Source organism: Acomys russatus, chromosome 4, assembly GCF_903995435.1.
Source record: "Acomys russatus chromosome 4, mAcoRus1.1, whole genome shotgun sequence".
NCBI lineage: Eukaryota > Metazoa > Chordata > Mammalia > Rodentia > Muridae > Acomys > Acomys russatus.
In genome coordinates this window covers 152,444-175,652 of record NC_067140.1, presented here as the reverse complement: position 1 = coordinate 175,652, position 23,209 = coordinate 152,444, and the positions used below count along the sequence as shown (strand labels likewise).

Sequence of the window (23,209 nt, the reverse complement as noted above, 5' to 3'; positions counted from 1 at the left end):
GCTTCCTAAGGCCCAAGGTCATGGAATGGCTTAGGCAGACAGACACAGGCAGCAGCTGCTGTCTTCTACCTTGAATTTGTGTGGCGATCACTAACTTCTTCTGGGTACTTAACAATGCACATAGGTGCTATCAGTGCTTTCTGCCTAAGTACCACATGGCACTCCTGAACAGAACCTTGCTTCTGGTTAAGGGCCAATCATTCTCCCCCATATACAGCTCCAGACAAAACAGGTCAGATTCTTGACAGTCCCAAAAGAACACATGGGTCAGGCACTGCTCAATTAAATCAAACCAGAAAAGACAAAAAGACTCTACTCCCAGCATCCACTGCTGAGCACAAGAGCCTCCCTCCCTTCTCGTTCTTGCCTCTTCCCCAGAGGCTGTCAATCGAAGCATCTGAAGGTCCTCCCATCCATACTGGTAGGTCCTCCCATCCATACTGGCAGGTCCTCCCATGCACACTGGCAGGTCCTCCCATCCACACTGGTAGGTCCTCCCATGCACACTGGCAGATCCTCCCATCCACACTGGTAGGTCCTCCCATCCACACTGGCAGCCTACTCACAGGGCTCATTTATAAGCTTCTCACATACATGGTGGGTTTCTAAGGCTGCAAAAAGAGACTTTATGGCAACTGAAAAACCCAGCTAAGATAAAGGGGCAGTTATTCAGAGCTGCTTCTGAGAGAAAAAAAGAAAATGCTCATGCAGGTCTGGTCAATTTTCATCCATTTGTTTAGGAATCACAATTTACATAAAAAGCCATTAAAATATATTCCAAGGAAACTACAGAGAAGTCATTGGGCTTAAGTCCAGTGTAAATTTATGGGAAAAATAAATAAATAAATTACTCTCTCACAGGCTCCTGACAAGGGCTACAGGTTATAGCCATTCACTTCCCTGAAAAGGTAACATTCAAGTCTACTTCCGATTGTGTGCTTACATTCTTTTTGTCTCTAGATTGTTTTTTGTTTTTTTTAACTTTGGAAATAAGACTCTAAAAACGATGTGGTTACAAAGCCTTTGCTGTTTCAAAAAACCTCGGCAGAGTTTGTGCCATCTCACCCTCATCACTGAGATCAAATTTAGCTGAGCTCTTCCCTTGGTCTTAAGAATGGTGAAGATGCCGGGCGTGGTGGCGCACGCCTTTAATCCCAGCACTCGGGAGGCAGAGGCAGGCGAATCGCTGTGAGTTCGAGGCCAGCCTGGTCTACAAAGTGAGTCCAGGATGGCCAAGGCTACACAGAGAGACCCTGTCTCGAAAAACCAAAAAAAAAAAAAAAAAAAAAAAAAAAAAAGAATGGTGAAGATAAAAACAAACAACAGTACCACAATTCCCGTGTCAAGGACACTGAGCCAAGCAGGGCTCTTGCGGCCTCCTGAAGAGGCCAAAGAAGCTAGTGCCTCTCTACCTAGCATCCTTAGCTGAAGACACTCACCAGACTCCAATAGTCACATCATCCTCTGGCTGGAGGTAGTAATTGCAGGTATGATTCAAACCTTGATCCTGTGGTTTTTTCAAGTCAATGAAATAGGGAACTCTCACTGTAGGAGACAAAGAGATGAAGTCAAGGTTAGTGGAGAGGATGGACACACACACAAAGAAACACTTCTGCTCACCCACGCATTCACATGCATGATTAAGCATACAAAACACACACTCACTACAGTACATATGCCCTCACACGGTGAAACTCTCAAAAACACTGAATGCTTTTCTGTCAGGATTTTGCCACATGAGAGGCAAACCTCAGGGAAGGGATAAAGCTAAGATTGAAAACACTGCAGTAAAGGCACAGGCTGGTTGGAGCCTAGAGCTGGTAAGGTTGTTCAAGGGGGAGACAGAAGCAAGAAGGTCTTTAACACAAGAAGCTGGCACTACACAGAGGGGGAGAAGATCGGCCAAAAAGCTCAGCTAAGCCACAGCTGAAGACTGGGGCTGGGGAGCTGGAAGCCGCACTGGGAAAGGGATAATGGATAAGACTGGGGCACAGGAAGGAAAGACCGCACAGAGGTTCTCAAGTTTCAGGTACCATCACTTAACCCAGGAAAAGGCAGCAAAATGGATGAATCCAGAGCCTTGTCCACAGTGAACTCAAGGGACTATGTGGAGTTTTACAATCAATAGTCATTTGCCAGTAAGGCCACAACTGGATAAACTGGTATGCCAAACTAAGGGGGCTCATGAAACACCGGCAATGGGAAACATGCAGGACAGAGTAGATGGGAGGGACATTGTCCTACTGTCACTGCAAACACAAGCAAAGGACATCAATATCTGCAACCACACCATGTGTGTCCAGGAGAGGGGATGTAGAAAGACACACACCAAGTGTGAGTGTGCAGAGAGACTGACTTCTGGGTGATCATGATCTCTAGAAGGAATCCACTGACAGCTTCTTTTGGTTTTTGGTTTTTTTTTCGAAGAGGGTGGGTTTCAAGACTCACTTCATACAGCACACAGCAGATCTAACTCACTTCCTTAAATGCCACTGGGCCTCAGTGAATATTTGGTGAATAAATGAGCCATCTGACTCATGAGGACATGGGGATGCAACGTGCTCCTTCTCCAGAAACTCCTCTGGGCCTCTCCACAACGCTGTGTGGGGCTTCCTCACTGCCATCCTAATTCACATTCCACTGAAGAAGCAAGCTGAAGTTCCAAAGCTCCTCCCATGTTTCTGGTATATGCTTCCCCCACACTCCTAGGACTGAGGACCATGACCTCACTTAGAAACAAGGCCCTTTCAGAGTAACAAAGCTTAAATGAGGTCACCAGAGTAACTCCTAACCCATCATGACTAGCTTACTTCTAAAGAGGGAGAGCACCTGAGGACTGTGAGTAGATCGGGCGAAGTTTGTACAAGCCAAGACATCAACACCCGCAGGCCACTGCCAGCTAATGAAACAGGCAGGAAGTGGTGGAGTGCTTGCCCACTAAACGCAAGGCCCTGGAGTTCCACCCCTAGTACAGAAGGAAGCGAAGAAGGAGAAGAGGGACAAAGGATGGACTCTATCCTGGTCCTCAGAGGATGCCAAGACTTTGATCTTAGACTTCAGCCACCAGGACTGTGAGACAGCATTTTTGCTTAAGACACCCAGCCTGCAGACCTGCTAGGGAAATGGACACAGTCAAACTAAAGCACTCTGATTTTATCCTGACAACGGTTATACTGGAGACTTGGGAGTCCAGTGGCATGGAAGCAAAACAAACGAGACCAAGCAAGGAATCCATGCAAGGCTTTAATGGAGCTCCAGCTTACAAGGAGAAAGGAGCTAGTGCTGGCTGCTCCCTGAACAAACAGACAGGCCGGCCTTTACTGGGTGGCCTGAAGGTGGAGTGGAAGGTGTAGACTCTGGGTACTAGAGCTGCTGGAAGATCTTCAGGGGCAGAAGACCTGCCTCGTCCCATGTCTTAGGTTTGCTTATTTATTTTTCTACATGACTGTGTTGATTTAAAAGAGAAATATCCACTGAGGTCCCATGGATTTGGGGTGGGGATATAGCAGGGGCAGGGTGGTACAGCCTTGCTGGGTCTCAGCACACTTCCAGTTCTGTTTTCTGCTCCTGCCATGCCTGCTGCTGCTGCTGTGCACCCCAATATGATGGACTTGTCCCCCTCTGGAACCATAAGCTAAAATAGACTCTTTTTTGTGAAGGCTGGAGAGATGGCTCAATGGTTAAGTGCACTGAGACTGCTCCTCCGGAGGTCCTGAGTTCAATTTCCAGCAACCACATGGTGGCTCACAACCATCTATAATGAGATCTGGTGCCCTCTCTGGCATGCAGGTGTACATGCAGGCAAGGCACTGTATACATAATAATAAATAAGTAAATCTTAAAAAAAAAAAAACCAGACTCTTTCATAAGTTGCTTTTGGTCACAATGTTTTATTATAGCAACAGAAAATTAACTAATACAATGACTGTCTAAACACTTGGAATAAACTCACATACTTTGCTTCACTCTAGCTCATCCTGAAATTCTTTTCTGCAGTGTAGTCAAGAATCTGTCTTTACTTGAATAGAGATCCCTAAGGGGTAAGAGAACTCAGGCTGCTGGTGGCTATGCTGGGATGTATCCCCTGCTCTGCAGACAAGGTGACTTAGTAAAACTATAAAGATCCAAGTCAGGTGCCCACTGGTCACCTGAGACTCATATCAGTTGTGCCTCTGAAGGTAGAATCACAGCCACCCTCCCAAGGGAAGAAAGGTTTGGAACACTTGGTTTCCCCGGCTCAGCATCCTAATAGACTCAGCACTGTGTACAGAGGAGGCCAATACAGAAACATGAAGCACCCTGAGATTCTGGGATTCTGGCTTTATGAGGATTAGCAGCTATTCTAGAAAGCTTCCAAGCCAAGGAAATTCAGCAAATGGGAAGCCTTGTTCCTCATGATCAGATCATCTCAGGAAGCCGGTCTGCCAGTTCACCTTTATTCCTGATTTAGTCAGCCATGGAAAGGGAAGCTTAGGGAATACCTTGAAGTCAGCAGAGGCTGCCCCTCATGTCCTTGCCTATGCAGACCTTGACAGAGGGCCTGGTCCGTCTCCAGGTTCACACGCCCCCCCCCCACCCCGAGAACTTTGTTACAGCAACCAACTGGCCAGTATGGATCTGAATGACCAGAAATGGCCACATACAGGAAATTGAGATAAGGAATGCATTAGGTGGAGGTAGCTTGAGTGCAACCATGAGATTGCCTGGGTTAGATGTGTGGCTTGCTCTTTCTGGTCAGTTTTGGCTCCCTGTCCTCCCAAGTGGATATTACGCCTCTCTTAGTCATCAACACTCTGTGATCCCCATGATTGTGGGATGCTGCATGAAGCCCACCCTGTGGAGGCACTGATCCACACAATAGCTAAAGCAGGAGCAGAGAGTGTGGCTCAAGAACATCACAACAGAAATGGGCACCTACACAGAGCTTTCATTACTCCACGCTCCACAGATGTGGTCCAACTCTCCCCACCATCTCTCACAGGATCCTTGCAAGCAGGGCTTGGCTATACAGGTCAAAAGCCCTACCTGCAGCTCTCCAGGTTCTCCAGATTTTCATAAACCCTAATTTTGGCCATGCCACCATATATCAGCAGTCCTAAACACCAAGGGGCATGACTCGGAACAGATCCTCCACAGACAGGCACTCAGTAAAGAGAGAGTGAATAAATATGCAGAAAACTTGATTTATCACACTTTATTAAAAAGCTGATCTGGAAAAGTATCTGAAAGGGTAAAAGGCTGGTGCTACTAAAATGGGATGGCGTTTGTGGCTGCCTGGGGAATCTTTGTTATCAGGCCGCAACTCATCCCATCCTTGTGAGTAACGGGTTACCAGGTTTGGTGCCAACAAAGGAAGGGCTGGGCTGGGTATCTTGCGTTTTATCAAGTCTAGTAACTTTATAAGGTCAACAAGGAGATTGCAAGGGAGGTAAAGAGGTAAGAAAGCAAGCTATGGGGGTGCTTAACAGGAATTGCTCCAGGAAGGATGAGGGAAGTTAGTGTTTAATAGAGCTAACCCCCAAGAAGGGCTGAGTTTCTCCTTTGCCTCTGCTGCTGAACCAAGACTTTCCTTTTGCTGGGAGACATGCCCTTGAGACAGGACAGCAAAGTGACAGCTGGAAACATACTCGAGCCTCAGACCTCAGACCAGGTGTCACCCAGACATCACTGGGATGGAGTCAGACTTGGGAGCATCAGGCCCTGAGAAGCATGCTAATAGGAACCAGCACGTTTGGAAAAGATGAGCAGGCAATAAACTACAGCATTAACAAAGTTTCTCAAAGAGATTTCCATGGTTACTATTCTATTCAGGGTTTTTCATATAACTTTTTTCTTTTTGGGAGAATTATGGGTTTTTTTCCCCTTTCTAAAAAAAATGCATCTAAAGGAGGTTAATGCCTTAAATGCCTATGCTTTTTCTAACGCTTATTTATTTGACTGTATTTGACTTTATTTAAAGACAAATCTGCTATGAATTCATGACTGTATTAACTGTATCTTAAGCCCTGAAGCTTGTCAGGATGGACAGCAGCAAGTCCTGACTCCCCTCTGTAAGAGACAAGAACAGAGCTTCCACACACAGACCTTCCCTGCCCGAAGTAAGACTCCAGCCCCAAAGCTCCTACTGTTTCCAGTTCAAAGGGGAGACAGGCATGTACAATTAAAGTTGGTCACACTATGACTAGAAAACCAACAAGCCCCAACTATATTGCCCCTTCCTCCAAGGAGAGCAGCCATCAACAGTGGGAACATGGCAAAAAGGGCCAGGCCAGTGCTACTGTGGGAAAGGTTGTACGGATGGCCAACCACTGCCCTAAAATGATGCCCATCAGTGCCAAATTCTTCAGTAACTTATCTCTCCTTCTTTCTTTACATGTATGTATGTACCTGTGTGTGTGTATGTGAGTGTATGTACTGTATGTGTGTGTTGTTTGTGTGAGTGTGTATATGAGGTGTGTATGTGCTGTGTGTGTATGTGTGCATGTGAGTATGATGTGTGAATGTATGTGTGTATATGTGATGAGTGTGTGAGGTGTGTGTGTGTGCTGTGAGTGTATATGTGCTGTGTGTTGCATGCATGAGCATGTGTGTGATGTAGGTGAGTTGTGTGTATGTGTGCAGATGAGATGATGTGTGTGAGTGTATGTGTATGTGTGAAAGTGTGTATGTTTGAGTATATATATGTGTGTGTGTGTGTGTGTATCTAAGTATGTATAGGTAAGTGCGTGCATCTGTGTATGTGTACATGTGCAAGTGTGAATGTGTGTATGTATGTGTGTGAATGAGTGAATGAGTGAGTGAGTAAGTGAGTGAGTGAGTGTCTGTATGTAGCTGCTTGCTGAAGCAAAGGCTAAAGACTGATGTCAGGATATCTTTCTTAGCGGGAGAGTCTCAGTATCTGGCTAGCCTGGAATTAATTATATAGACCAAATTAGCTTTGAACTTGCAGAGATCCACTTGCCTCTGCCTCCCATGTGCTGGGGTAAAATGAATGCACCAACCATGCCTAGCCTCCACCTTAGTTTTTTAAAGAGAATCTCTCACTAAGCCTGGAGCTCACCATTTCAGCCAGGCTGTCTCCACTGTGCAGCACCAGGGTCACAGACACGTGCCAGCACACTCAGCTTTTGATGCATGTGCAGGGGATCCAGATTCAGGTCCCTACTTTTGAGCACCCAGCGCTTTACCCACTGAACCCACCTCCCCAGGCCCTTGAGGGCCCTCAAAAATATAAAAACAACCCCCCCACAAGACCCAGACACAGATTTGTATCCTATTATCCCTTTAGAAACACTGCCCAGGGAAGGCGCTCACTGCTACAGTGCTTATGTGGCATGTGAGGCCCTGGTTTAAGTCCCACTACTCCAAAATTAATCAACACAATCCCAAAGCAAACCTGCCCCAGGCCCTCTGCTCGCAGCAGTAGGCAGTGGAAGGAAGTTAGAGGGGAGCATCCACTTGGGGGTCAGCCATTACATCATCTCTGTCTGTGGCATAGTTACCATCTTCAGAAAGCCAGCACTGCAAATGGTGCGCTGTGTCTAACGAACCCCACAGAATCTAGTGAAAAAAAAGCCAACCCAGCTCCTTGCTGGCACCTGACTAGGTGCCAAGCAGCAGAGAGCACAGCCCTAGGCTACATGGGTCAGTTCTAAGGGGTAAACAATAAATTACTGCCCTGGTGTTTCATGTTTGCAAATCCCAGCTTCTTTTCTGTACCTTCTTTAAAGGGACACTAAATATTAGAAAAGCAACCCTGCCTTGGTTTTGGTGTGATTATGTTTCTTCTTAAGTTTATTCCTTACAAGTTACCAAACAGAGATCACAAATTCCTAGAAGTTTGGGACCTTCCACTTGAAAAACTAAAATACCTCTTAATATACAACACATGTATATCTATTTCTCTTACTAGCTTAAAGAATAGAAATTCCTTGGTAGCATCTTACAGTTTTCTGTAATTACGTCTGTTTATAGACTGAACACCCCAAATTTATAAAACCAGACCCTATGGTGCCTTGAATTCTGTTACTACTGGGGGGGGGGCGGTTGTTGAAGCCTAAGACATACTTCCCACGTGCCCTGCATCCTTGGCTCTGCCATGTCCTGTGTTCCTCTCTCACATGGACTGGACCCTCACAGTACATGTCTACTTGCCTGAAGCTTGCCTGCTGTCTCACAATATCAAGGCAGCTTGAGTCTCAAGCTCCCAAACATACAAGGGCCAGACTCACTCTGGTGAGGAGTCCACATCATGCCATCCCAACTGTGACCATAGCCACTGTCAAGGCTGTCATTAATGCCTCCCACCTCCTTTGCTTCATCGAGGGTATTTCTGAAAGGACTGTTTCTACCAAACACACCGGGACTGTCTGCCTTATGCCCATATAGCAAAACACTTCTTCACCTTTTCCTTCATCTTACCCACAGACAGCTTTGGAACCACACAGGGTCCATGTTTTATAAAGAGCCCAAAATTCCACAAAAACCAAAATGTGTCAATTTTTTTCTTTTATGGAAAACAAAATAGGTTAAAAAAAAAAAAAAGAAAAGAAAAGGACCAATAATAATAACTTTACAATAAAAATTTAATTTAAATAATTTAGATTAAATCTCAATTGTTATCCCATCACTTGTATCTTCCTGTTCCCCCCGCCCTCCCTCTTTCACTCTATTCCTCTCTCCTAGGTCTGTGGCAAAAGGGGACCTCCTCCCCCACCATATGATCACAGCCTATCAGGTCTCATCCTGGTACCCTGCTTTCCCTTCCTCTGAGTGCCACCAGGCCTTCCCACCAAGGAGGAGTGGTCAAATAGCGGGCACCAGAGTTCATGTCAGAGTCAGTGCCCACTCTCCACACAACTGTGGGGAATGTGCTTCCATCGGCTAGATCTGAACAGGGGGAATAATAACTTTTTAAAAAATCCCCAAGGTCTCATGATTATTATTTTAAAGACACTGCTCTTTTCTATGGTTTCAATGAACCTAGACTACACATGTGACAACATGTCTCTAATATGACAGCTTCAAATAGCTGGCCATGCTGTTGAAATTCTCATGTGCTTTGGCTCAAGATAATCACCTCCAATGCAATACAGTCACCTAGCAGCCCAAATGCAACACTGGATGGTAATGCCATTATTGCTATGTCCCTCAACTGACAAAGGCGAAGAGGCCTGCCAGGGTCATAGGCTCATACTATCCCTGAATTTGGTTGGTGGCTCTGTTTCCCTACACATTGTACACTTAAAATCTGTACATTTTACTACATGTAAATTCAATCTCAGTTAAAATTAAAGAATGCCCTTTAAAGTCAGACAACATCATAAAAATAAACTCTAAATAAAATTAAAGAAAAATTGATAGAGAAGACTTACCGAAATTCAAAAAAATCAGTTTGGCCTGTATCCCAGGACACAGTCTGACAAGGAACGGAATGGCAATGTAGAGCCCCAGAACACAGAGAAGGATCTTCCTCAGTCGGAACCACAGGCTCTTTCGTCTGTGAGACAGAAACAAGACGGGTCAAAAGGCAGTAGGTGCAATTTTGCCAGGTTATCAATAGCACCTGCACTGTCTAACCAAGGGCCACGGGCTTCCTTCCACACAGGGGACACTGCCATTGAGAAAGCTGTCTCCTGTCTGCTTTTGTTACAATCACTGAGATAATCTTTTGAATTTTCAACTGTACTAGAGGGAAAGTTTTATTTCTTAAAAGGCAAAGACACCACCCTGATGATCTGTTATACTGGCCCCTTCTTAAGACCAGCACAGACAAGGGCCCTCAGAAAGCATCCCACCTGATATCAGACCCCCGCTTCCACCTCATCCTGGCAAAGAGTGGCTTCTCTGGGCCTCAAAGCCTCCCTGCTGCTAAGCTGCTTTGATCCAGCCCAGTGCTGAGTTACTCATTAGCTGTTCGTGGGAAGGAGGAAGTACCTACGACCAGGACATCTGCATAACCTGCCCAACCAGGTCCCAGAGACTGCAGAGGCTGAAAATGAGACCAACCCTTGGACCCATCCCACGGAAAACCTTTCAGGAGGGTTGGTGCCTCAGCTCTCAAAGACTCTTCTGATTCCCGAGTCTCTTCCCTCAGCCTCTTCCCAATGCCCTTTAAATGGTGTCTGTTCTCTTTTCAAACCTGTAGTCTTGCACTATTCTCTAGATGTCATCCGAGGAGTTAAAACTGTGGAGTTAAAATGGGGGCTGCCATAGAGTACTTGACTAGCTCACACAGGGCCCTGAGTTCCAGCACCACTCACATCCAAAGAGGAATGCTGGCTGAGCTCAAAGCCAGTCTATGCCACATTTTTGTTGCTTTTAGTTTCTTCTTGGTACATTATTTTAACATTATAAAAAGTAGATGATGTCCATCTTATGTAAGCTGTTTCTAAACATAAAGAAAAAAAGACAGTACTAGAGCATGCGTCAAGTCCTGGGTCTGATCCCAAAACCAGAAAGGAAAAGGAGAGATTGGCTTCACTGTGTGCAGGAAGCATCACTCAAAAAAGAAAGAAAGAAAGAAAGAAAGAAAGAAAGAAAAACAAACAGAAACAAAAACAAAAAACAAAACAAAACAAAAACACACACAAAAATGAGTAACTTCTATATGGTTACATGCAGCAGTGGTTTTCTCTGTGATTTTGCCACGTATATTTAATCTGAAGATACCACCAGCTTTGTCTGTTCAACTGCTCACCAGTGAGCACTGATTTAGTTTTAGTTTGGGGACACTGTGACTGAAGCTGCCATCAACACTTGATGAGTCTTTATGTGGATAGTGCTTTGTGTCTCCTGAGGCATAAGAGCCCACACCACTGAATGCTTTCCAATACAATAGCAGAACAGTGAACAGTCTGGGGAGGGGGGGAGGACACAGAGCGAAGAATATTTCCAATGCTCCAAAATTCCTACGTACCCCTCCCCGTCAGCCTCCCTGACCTCAGCCCCAGCATCACTATGCCACTTTTCTGTCCCACAGTTTTGCCTTTTCTAGATTTTTAGATAAATAGTCATATAGCTTCTTTTGTGGCTACCTTACTAACTTGTCATAGTGCCTTTGGGTTCATCCATGCTGTTGCATGTGTCAGTAGTCTAATGTTCATTTTAAAAACCATCTTAGGTACTACTTAGAAATAGCCCAGAAAAAAGTAATTGGCTCCAGCAAGACTCAGATGGACACACTGAGTGAGAGTGCTGAATGAGAGACCAAGTGACACAGCAGTTCCCAGGTGCACTGCAGGCTCTTGTGTCCCCAAGATCCTGTACAGGGCCAGTGAGATCATGGATTTTCATGACACTGATGTGAAAATTTCCCCTTTCTTTCCCATCTAAGTAAGTATAATGGAAGTGTCTAGATGTTGTGCCTCATGTGGTATAGGTAAGCATGAATGCACTAGATAGGCGGAGCCACCTAGCCTCTGAGCTGTCTGGGTTTTAGAGAGCTGTGAAACCATGGGGCCAATGGTATGGTTCTGTGGGTAAAGGTGGTGCTGAATGTGATCCCCTGAGCCATAAAAAGGAAGAATAGAACTTAATTTCTTCAAGTTGTTTTCTGACTTCTCATGTGTGATCACAAGTAAATAGGTAAATGTCCTTCTCATGGAAACTTATAATAGAAAAAAATTTTTTTCTTTTTTTTTTTTTTTCGAGACAGGGTTTTTCTCTGTGTCACAGTCCTATCTTTCCTGGACATGCTTCTGTAGACCAGGCTGGCCTCAAACTCACAGAGATCTGCCTGCCTCTGCCTCCCGAGTGCTGGGATTAAAGGTGTGTCCAACTCCGCCTGGCTGAAAATAAAAACTTTTATAACTAATGCTGCTTATAGCGACATGCAATGAGTTTATGACTATTAATGTGTAAATTAATGTACATTTTCAGCCTCCTGGGTGTTAGGATTATAGCTATAAGCCGTAATGCTCAGAAACTGCTTTGGCTGTAACGTTCCTCACTGCCAGTTAGTCTCCTGCAGTGAGCAGCCTGTCCTTGGTGGCTGGTGGAAAAGAAGACTGGCCTCAAGGCTCATGTAGTTCTAAGGGAACGCATCTCCTCCTCCAAGACCCTGAACGGAACCTGGAGTCCTCCTGGAGGCTCGTGTGTCTCTGAGCTTCATAGACTTGAGTCCATGGCCACATTTTTTCCTTCAAACTGTATCATCATTCGATGTGTTTTCTTTAAAAAGTTACTTAGAACACTGACAAGACTCACTAGCAATGAAACAAAAGGGAAGTGTGAAAATAAATGCGATTACTAGATTTTTCCATAGGGCCGCAGAATTGTGCTCTTGCGTAAGCACTTCGCTTCTACTTGCATAGCAGTGTTTATGGCGCCTGTGGTAGTGATAGCACAGTGTCTATCTTCATCGAAATGATGGTGGAACTACATAGTCTGTGTCTGTCTGTCTGTCTGTCTCTCATGTTTTTTTGGGGGGAGGTTTCAAGACAAGGGTCTCTCTGTGTAGCCTTGGCTATCCTGGACTCGTTTTGTAGACCAGCCTGGCCTCGAACTCACAGCAATCCGCCTGCCTCTGCAATGTATTTAAAATGATACATCTAAAATTCTCTCCCTGCCCTGGGCTTGATTTTTGCACCATAGTTGTGTAAGATGCTACTCTGTAGGGAAGACGAGATAAAAGAAGACTGAACGGCGTGTATATTTTCTTGTAATGGCTGGACAACTGCTTGGTAAAGACGTGAGATGGTGACTGAAGGTACTGTGCCCTGCATTTGAGGAAGACAGAACAGGCAGAATGGCTCAGTGGATAAGGGTGCTGTCAAGCCTGATGACCCTAGTTAGTTGCCTCATGGTGGAAGGAGAGAACCAACTCCTACATGTTGTTTTCCAACCACACAAGTGTCATGGTGTGTGTGCATACACATGCACACACACGTATGTACACACACACACACACACACTGAATAAGTAACTAATAAAAACCAGGAAATAAAGTGCGGAAAACATATATAAGCAAGGTCTTGAGGTAGAAAGAATTCAACATGCGGTTGCAACAATGCAACAGTGAAAAAGGAATACAGGAGGAAGGCACTCCCCTTTGACATGGGGGTAGTTCACATCTATCTCAAACTACTAATCCAAACAAAGTAGACCTTCAGAATGAAACGCCAGTTACAGCAGGATACTCACTGTTATAACCACAACTTAACACTATACTGCAAATGCAGGTTAAGACAGCTAAGCAAGGGAAACACACACTATAACCCTTGAAACTAAAAGTATAAACGTGGTTGATAGTTTCTAAACAAAGCAGTGAAACTATGGATGTACGTCAGTGGAAGAGTACTCACTCATCACGTGTGAGGCTCTGAGTTTAATCCCTAGTACCACCAAAAATAGTTCAACTGAAAAACTATTAAAAATTAAAAAGTAAAAAAAAAAAAATTAAATTAAAAAGTCAATGTGAAATTAATTTGCTGTTCAATAAGTTCCAACAGCTTGCTCACATATCAGGATTTACAAATTAAAATGTATACTGGAGGCTAGAGTTATAGCTCAGTGGTAGAGACTTGCCTAGCACATGCAAGAACCTGGGTTCAATCTCCAACACCACAAAATAACAGTAAGAAAAGGACCAAAGCATAACAGAAAATTTCCCCCAGAATCATTTTAACAAGAAACTAAGAAAATAGGGCTGGTGAGATGGCTCAGCAGTTAAGAACACTGGCTGTTTTTCCAGAGGACCTGGTTCAATTCACAGAACCCACATGGCAGCTCACAACTGTCTGGAACTCCGATTCCAGAGGGTCTGACACCCTCATACCAATACTCATGAAATAAAATTAAAACTAAAACAAGAGCAGTGAAGAAAATAACTGGGCTTATATACAGCTTAGGGAGAGCTATAACCTCAGCTACTTCGGAGTCTGAGGTAAGAGAATTCCAAATTCTGAGTCTGCTGAGACTGTAGAATAAACGAGGCCTCCCTGAACAACTCAGGGAGATTCTGACTCAAAACAGAACAGAACAAAACAAACAGCCCTGCATATTTCAAGGTGCCTTTTCTCTTTTGTGATACTATGATAAATGGAATTACTCATCCTAATTTTTATCTTCATTTTTAGGTATTCATTATTACAATACTATGAGATTAAATTTTGATACACTACTCATATCTGCATCATTGCTAGCTTTGTCTATAATTTTTGCTACTTTTGTTTTGGGGTGTGTGTGTGTGTGTGTGTGTGTGTGTGTGTGTGTGTATCCGTCTGAGTGTGTTTTGCTTCTTTTTGTAAATTTGTCAGGAATTTCTGCATATAAGATTATTCTGAGAAAAAAAAAAAAAAAAGATTATTCTGGCCGGGTATGGTGGCTTACAACTCAGCACTATGGAGGCTGAGACGGAGGATTGCCAAGGGTTAGAGGTCAACCTGGGCTACAGGATGAGTTCTAACCTGGGTTACAGAATGAGACCTTATCTTAAAAAAACAAACAAAAAACCCCCCCAAAAAAAACCCAAAAAAAAGAAACATGAGACTTTATCTTAAAAAAAAACAAACAAAAAAACCCCCAAAAAACAAACAAACAAAAAGAAACAAGCAAAAGAAAACAAAAACACCTTTAATTCCAACACTTGAGAAGCAGAAGCAGGCGTATCTCTGAGTTCGAGGTCAGCCCTGTTTATAGAGTGAGTCCAAGACAGCCAGGGATACACAGAGAAACCCTGTCTTTAAAAAATGAAAAAAATGTGCATACCTTTGATCTCAGCACTCGGGAGGCAGAGGCAGGTGGATCACTGTGAGTTTGAGGCCAGACTGGTCTACAAAGCGAGTCCAGGACAGCCAAGGCTACACAGAGAAACTCTGTTTTGAAAAACAAAACAAAACAAAAATGAGACAAATAAACAAAGAAAGGATTATGTCATCTGCAAACAGAGTTTTACTTCTATTTAACCTGAATAGTATTTATTTCTGCCTTAACTACTTTGACTAGAACCTTAGTACAATGTTGACTAGGAGTGGAGAAATTAGACATTCTGGATTCTGACCTTGGGAGAAGTGCTCAGGTTTTCACTATTTGATTCTGACTGTGGGTTTCATGTATTGTATGTGTGCATGTTTGTGTGTTTGTGTGTGTAGGTGCATACAAAGGGCCAGAGAAAAACTTTAGTCATGCTTCTCAGACGCCGTTTTTTGGGGTTTTTTTTTGTTTTTTTGTTTTTGGGGCGGGGGGGAGAATCTCTTACTCACTTGCAGTTTGGCAAGAAGATGAGCCTGGTGGGCTAGGAAGCCCCAGAGATCACCCTGTCTCTGCCTTCCTCGTGCTGAGATTACAAGCTTACACTACCATGTCGGCTATTTTTATTGATCTATTTATTGATTCATTTGTGTGTGTCAGAGTTTGTGTATACCACTTGCACGCAGGTACCACGGAGGCCAGCAGAGGGTGCAGGAACCCCTAGAGCTGGAGTTACAAGCATTGTGAGTTGCCTGGTGTGGGAGCTGCGAATCGAATCCAGGTCCTCACCAAGAGCACTAAGTGCCAGGATCCACTGAGACATCACTCCAACCCCATGCCTGCTATTTTTCATATGGGTTTTAAGCCATCATGCTCAGGTCCTCATACTTGCAAAGCATGTACTTTATTGACTGAGCTATCTTCCCAGCCATACATGATTTTAAAAGATATCTTTCTATTTTGAATTGGTTTGGGTGTTTTTATGATTAGGAAGTATTGGGATTTTTCATGTGCTTTTTGTGTGTCTATTGAGATGACTGTGTAGTTTGTCTTTTATTCTGTTAATATGGTATGTTCCACTAGTTGACTTTTACATGTCAAACTCACTTATCTTCAGGATAAAATCTCACTTGGTTATGATGTATACTCTCTAATGTGCTGCTGGATTTGGTTTGCTAGTATTTTGTTGAGGATTCTATATCTGCATTCGTGAGTGATATCGCCTATAGTTTTACTGAGACTCTGTCCAGTATTACTATGATGTTTATTTTACGTAAGAGTTTGTGAAGACAAGTTGTTAGGTTGTCCTCAGAGGTTTGGTAACTTTCTTGTGAGACTGCTGGGTCCTCTTTTTATAAATTTAAAATTTTTAGCCCATCTCCTTGCTGACCATAGGTCTGCTTATTGTGTCTCTCATCAGTCAAAGACAGAGCCTGTATGGATTTAAGAAGTTGTCATTTCTCCCTCACCCCATTGTCTACTTTAGGCACACAACTATTCATGGTATTCCTTCATGATCATTTTTTAAAACTTCTGCATCTCTTCTCTTCTCCTCTCCTCTCCTCTTTTCTTCTCTTCTCTTCTCTCTCTCTCTCTCTCTCTCTCTCTCTCTCTCTCTCTCTCTCTCTCTCCTCTCCTCTCCTCACCTCTCTCTGTGTGTCTAACTGAAATTAGAAGCAGTAGGGGACGGGCTATATGGCCAATGTTCTTCCATCTTGTCAGAGCCTAGGTTCCTATTTCTCCAGCAGTCTGTTGTTTACCAAAAACCAGCTAACCCTGTCGTGGTTCGGCAGTTAGACACCTGTTGTAGTTTATTGTGGGGGATGGTCATTCTAAGACCCCCAAGCTACTCCTTTCTGGCTATAAACTAGCTTTTCCAGTAAGACTACTGGTAAGATCAGATTAAAGGCCAGCTGCCGGCAAGCAGCAGTTCCGCGAACTTTTTCCTGACTAACCAGATCTTTCATAACTTCCCTTTCTCTCTGGAATTTCTCTCTCTTCTGCAATTATAGCAGCTGTAAAGGTAGACATCTGCTGGAGCATTCCAGAGTTAGGTATCCATAGCAACCCTTGCTTACGCAAATACCCATGCCTCTGTGCCTATAAAAACTCTGTGAAAATTTTCAATAAATGGGGCTTGATCAAAGACTTGCTCCCCTTCTTTGTGTCTTGTATTTTATCCCTATACAGGAGAATTCTCCTCCTGAGCATTAGTCGAACCCTGGCAGGCTGGGTCAAGAAGCCAGAGCAGGAACAAGGTAGACAGTATATCCCTCTCTAGCCGGAAACTTAGCTCACGCTGGAGCATCAGTAGACTTTACAATTTTCTCCCAATGATTTCTCAATTTTATCTTTTCAAAGAACCAATTCCTGACATTATTGATTTTTCTCTCTTCTATTCTTTCATTAATTTCTGCACTATCCTTCATGTTGGCTCCTTTATTTTCATTCTTTTTCTGGGGCCTTAATGTTGAAGGTTATCATTGAAGTTTCTTTTAGAAAGATATAGATATTTCTTACTGTAAGATTACCACCATGCATGGCTTTAGCTATGCCCATAAATTCTGGTTTGTTGTACCTTCCTTTTCATTCTCCTTAAAAGTGTCCTTTAATTTCCCCTGTGACTTCCTCTTTGAAAACACTGCTTTTAAGTGGTCTGTTCTCAAGGCATTATTAATGATCTTTATTAGAAGGGATGTCTTTTTTTATTGTTGCTGTTCTTGAGATAGGGTTTCTCTGTGTAGCTCAGAGGTGCTGGACTTGCTTTGTAGACCAGACTGGCCTCGAACTCAGAGATTCGTCTGCCTCCCAAGTACTGGGATTACAGGCTTGAGGGATGTTATTTGACTATATAAAATGCTAATTGCTATCAAAGACATTTGTAGCAGATGTAAATGTTTTTGTTTTGATCCCAAGTATGGGATGTGAAACAGACTTGTTATGAGGGTATGCAGTATTTTTCCGCTGGAAACAGACTTGAGAGAGAACAGGTGATGATTGTTGACTAGCAACTGATAACATCCTAGTATGGATTCTGAGAGGATATACATACATTCACACACACACACACACACACACACACATATATATATAATTTTTTTTGAGCCCAATACAAGAGGCTAGGCTTGGCTGTTCATCACTCCACTTCAAAGAGGCTCCTAGAGAGAACTGTTCTAGTGAATGCTTTGAGGTTCAGGCTGTTGCTCCAGGTTCTGGCTGCTACGGTTGCAGTCACCTTTGCTGAATTGCTGGTTTGCTGTTTAACTGGTCTGCTGGCATCCTGCCAACTATGCCAGTGGAATAACTCCAAGGAACTGAGTCTAAGAAGGTCTACTTCTCCTGTTCCCAGGTTTTCTCTCCTATCTAGAGTAGGTGGGTTGGAAGGGAGGTATAAGCATTAAAGAACCCAAATAAAGTAGATTTGAAAGTTCAAAGCCTACACACATTGATAAAAATATCAAAACCGAGCCGGGCGTGGTGGCACATGCCTTTAATCCCAGCACTCGGGAGGCAGAGGCAGGTGGATAGCTGTGAGTTCGAGGCCAGCCTGGTCTACAAAGGGAGTCCAGGATGGCCAAGGCTACATAGAGAAACCCTGTCTCGAAAAACCAAAAAAAAAAAAAAAAAATCAAAACCCCTCATTAATAGAAACTCAGTGAGAAGGCACAGGGCTTCCTTAAATGATTAGAATAGGATTATTTTGCTCATTTGAGCTTTGTCCTCAGGTCATAAAGCCGCTGTGAAACAGCTTTAGAGAGATGAGGTAGAAGGCGGTGCTCTGGGTCTCAGGGAACAAAACTCCCTCTGTGACCTTCTACCCTCTCTACGCCTGTTTCTTTTTCTTTTTCTTTTTCTTTCTTTCTTTTTTCTTTTTTTCCCCCATCACAAGGGCAGGCCATAGACACCACAACTTCTCTTCCTCAGGGCAAACAATGTAAACTGTAAGATTCCAAGTGGCCTGAACTCAGCCATTATAACAGTAACATTGTTAGCTAAGCAATGTCAGGTTCCAGGTGGCTTGGCTAGCCAACATAACAATAGCGTTGTTAAACAAGTTAAGAATTGCAGTTAAGAATTCTCCCCTAGCCTCCATCTCCACCCTGCCCCCGGAATTTACTGCCCCCTTCTCACCCTACTTGGAATTTACTACCTCAGACCCCCTAAAAGGTCACCTATTGTTAGTCTATCACTTAATAACTAACCAGGGTTGCTGAGTTCTACTTCTGTAAAGGGAATTTAAACCCTCTGCTTTTACAGAATGAGGTCTTCCATCTCCTTGGAGTTTGGTGGGCCCCAGTGCATCGGCTCAATAAAATTCCTTTGCTTTTGCATCAACCCTGGACTCTGGCTCTCAATCGGGCTTCCAGGGATAGACTCTGGCAATCGGAGTCTAGCATAAACTATTGTCGTCTTCGTCGCTGCGCCCCCAACTCTTGCTTCAGACATGGTCCTGCCGAATCAACAAGCCAAGAAGCTGACAGACGGGCCTTCTGGGGTCTTCCTTTCTGTCCAATCCTGTGTCTATGCGGTTGTCCATGCTTCATCATGCTGATGGGAAGAAGGAAACAGGAACCCACTGGGAAGTTGGACAGTTGATCACACGGGCTTGTGGGAAGGCGAACAATAACTTGTCCTCTGCATGGAGGAACCAAAGTCTGTGGTGATGGAAGCTCCTGCACTCAGAACTCTTGCAGACCTTGTTCTGTGCACTTCCCTTGGCTTGTTTTTTGTTTTGTTTAATTTTGTTTTTTTGGGTTTGTTTAGTTGGTTGGTTGGGTTTTTGTGTTTTTTTTTTTTTTTTTTTTTTTTTCCGTTTTGTATCCTTAACATACTTTGTCATAGGGCTAAGTATAGATCAGTAGTGGAGTGTGAACCTCATTACAACACAAAAAACATACAGAAATAAAGTGGTAAGAGCTGAGGGCAAGACTCTTCTCTCTCTTTTTTTTTTTCACTTTGGCTAACAGATATTAATTTTAATATCTCTTTAAAGAGTATGGGGCTAGAGAGATGGCTCAGAGGTTAAGAGCACTGTTTGCTCATCCAGAGGTGCTAAATTCAATTCCCAGCAACCACATGGTGGCTCACAACCATCTATAATGAGATATGGTATGCAGGCAGAATACTGTGTACACAATAGAGAAATAAATAAATCTTTAAAAAAAATAAAGAGTATGAACAAGTACATGGAGATGGGAATATAGACTAACTAAGTCTCTGTACAAAACATGAAACTTTACTGTCCAGTCATTCCAAAATATAACCTCTCTAAATGTGTTTTGAGGCCACTGCATCTTCTTGCCCCAAGTAGAGGGAGGAAGGCCCCAGAGAGGAATATACAGCTCCATCAGACTTTGTCCTACTATATTCTGTACATGAAGGTGTGTGTCTGGGTCCGCTTGGAAGCAGGGCTGGAAAGGCCAACTTTATTTATTTATTTATTTATTTATTTATTTTGGCTTTTTGAGACAGGGTTTCAATGTGTATACCGCCTTGGCTATTGGCAAGGTCAATTTTTAATTAATTAATTTGGCTTTTTGAGACAGGGTTTCAATGTGTAGCCATCACTGAACTTGTAGACCAGGCTGGCCTTGAGCTCACAGAATCTGCCTGCCTCTTTCTCCCTAAGTGCTGGCATAAAAGGCATGCACCACCACATCAGCAAAGGTCAATTTCTATCCCCTGGTAATCAGTCCAGAGCCTCTGACAGAAAATCAACCAAGTTCTTGCCAAAGTTGAGAAATAAGTAATCAGCTCAGGAGTAGAGACAAGTAACTGACATCTGTCTTAGGCTTGGAGAGCACAGCTTGCCTGGACCATTAGCTCTTTGGACCTTCCCACCTGACTTTGCAGAGCTAATTCAGTGTCTTATATAGTTGGCTCTCAATCAATACCTCTAAGAGCGTCTACCTTCAATCACTGATGCCTCCTCTGCTTGTATTTTAGAGTCACACAGTGACCCTTACCAGTGTTTGGGACAGCAATAGTAGCAAAGATGCTGGGACAGGAATTTGTGGGCAAATGAAACTACACTAGAATGGCCACACAAATTATTTAATCATTGAAGACTGCTAAGCCCTATTCAATATCTAAACTGTGCTGGCACATTAGTTATTTTTCTCTACACCTGACAGAAGCAACTGCTTGGGATGGGGTGGGGGTGCTGGTGCCTGAAAAAGCAAGAGACTGACAGGAGGGCCTAAGAGAGTGCAATACAGATTTGCCACCAGCTGATATCAGCTATGGAGCCAGAATATGTGTTTTTCCTGTGTACTTCAGTTTATAAGCAACCTAGATTTTCACCAGTCCTTACATCCTCTGCCCCACAAAGAGAGTGGGGCAGAAGATACTGAGAAATCTTAAGAGCAGATCTCTGTCTTCCATGTCTAGACTCCTACAGAAAACAAGGATGAGGTTGAGCTCATCGTGCTCAGTGAGAGATGATGTCTCCATTGCAGCTGGAAACAGACTGTCCATCACTTCCTCCTTTTCTCTTTCTGGAAAACCTTCTCATTTTATAGCCCACGCTGACTTGTAATCCACTATGTAGTCTAGCCTGGCCTTCTGATCTTCTGCATCAGCCTTGCAAAGGAAGGTATTATAGGTGTGTTCCACTAGTCTTGTGTTTTTGTTTGTTTGTTTGTTTGTTTGTTTGTTTTTAGCTTATTTTCTGCTGGGCTATAAAACATTTCCTTTCAGAAAATCCCACAGAGACATTTAGAGAAAAGCATATATAAATACACAAATATGCCACCAAGTATCTGCCTTTTGTGTTTCAGCATGCTGACCTTTCACTACTTTGAGCTGTGATCTGGAGACAATAACACAAGACAATGAACCGGGTGTGGTGGTGCACACCTGTAATCCCAGCACTCAGGGAAGCAGAGGCAGGTGGATCCCTGTGGGTTCCAGAACAGCCTGGTCTACAAAGCGAGTCCAGGACAGCCAAGGCTACACAGAGAAACCCTGTCTCAAAAAACCAAAACCAAGCCAAACCAAAACAACAACGACAAAAAAACAAAATAACAATGTTGGGTACATTCCTACTCCCATCTCCAGGAGAAGAAAAGCTAGCCCAGCCACCATGGAAGCTGAGTACCCATAGTGATGCATAGGTGATGAAATGATGAATCCTTCAATGATCACCCCCAGGGTCAGGCCTCCCTGGCTACTTCTACTGATCTCCGCTCCTGCACCTGAGGCTTCAGCTTTCACTTCCCTTTGGCCTCCAGACTCCCTTTAAGTATCCGTATATCAATAAACATCAGTGCTTTCATATCACCCATTAACCCAACCAGGGAGTGGTCACTCTCTGATCAGTTTCTGGAGGACAGCACATAACTTTCCCAGACCCTCTCTTTCCTAACGCAATACCTCACTCCCTGCAACGCACGGGCCCTGCCTGTCAGTTGCCTGGCTTCAGAGAGACTGCAATGCCACTGATTCCAAGAGACCAAGACCTTGTGTGCTCCTGGAAGAAGGAGGGGAGTGAAAAGTTTCAGAGTCTAGTCAGAGGCAAGAAAGAGGCAGATAGCCGGGCATGGTGGCGCACGCCTTTAATCCCAGCACTCGGGAGGCAGAGGCAGGCGGATCGCTGTGAGTTCGAGGCCAGCCTGGTCTACAAAGTGAGTCCAGGATGGCCAAGGCTACACAGAGAAACCCTGTCTCGAAAAAATCAAAAAAAAAAAAAAAAAAAAAAAAAAAAAAAAAGAGGCAGATACAAGTTGATTTTCCTCAAGCCTCACTGTCAAGGCCCCTGTGGACAAACTCATCATGCTGAGCCCACATTTTGGCTCTGGCACTGTTTACAACTATTGCTCTTCAGAGGCACTATTAGCTCAAGACTGCAGAGATCACCAAATAATGCAGTGGGGAAGGGATGCTAACTCTCCAAGCAAATGGAAGGCAGCATTCAGAGGATGCCAGCACCTGCCTATCCATCAAGAATTCTGCTACAGTGCTTTCTACCAAAGATCCCCCAGGGCTCGCCCTGAGCCAAGTAGTTCTGGGTAAGTTCAAAGCTGTTTCCACTCTACCTAATGCCTGTGCACCAGCGGGTCTTCTGGAGAACCGCCAGGCAATGGCCAGAGCTGTGCCCTGTTTGAGTTCATGGAAGGATGATCTTGGAAGAATAGCATACTATACTCTTCCACTTTCAAGGTCAGGGGTGGCAAGTGAGTTGCACATGGCAGAAGGGTCTATTCTCAGAGATGGAGAAGAAAGTATGTATAGAGCTGTGGTGGGGCAATGGCCTGGACCCTCGGTAACTACAATAAAAACAGCTGGCACACAGCAGGAATAAACAACATGCTTCAGTGGACTTGGTTCTTCAGTAAAACCTAGCACTATTTGTGTTTCCGTACCTGTCTTCTCTTTAGGACTCCATCTGGAGTTTTCATAGCAACTCAAAGCTAACATTCTTGCTCCTTTCTCCTTTCCAAGATTTGCTTTGCCCCACAATGTCCACCTTGGAATCATCACTTGCCTGGGTACCTGACCGTATTTTGATAGTTCCCTC

The 23,209-nt window shown here is 43.9% G+C and overlaps 1 protein-coding gene across 1 annotated transcript in view; it reads right to left on the bottom strand.

Annotated features, from left to right (window-relative positions):
• The window catches only part of Abhd12 (abhydrolase domain containing 12, lysophospholipase), a 68,746-nt gene that overhangs the window by 16,262 nt on the left and 29,275 nt on the right, over positions 1–23,209 (bottom strand). The window contains exons 2-3 of the mRNA XM_051143439.1: positions 9,375–9,499; positions 1,440–1,545 (exon numbers count right to left, since the gene is read on the bottom strand). Of these exons, the coding sequence (XP_050999396.1) occupies positions 1,440–1,545; positions 9,375–9,499 (231 nt within the window). The remainder of the gene's footprint in view (positions 1–1,439; positions 1,546–9,374; positions 9,500–23,209) is intronic.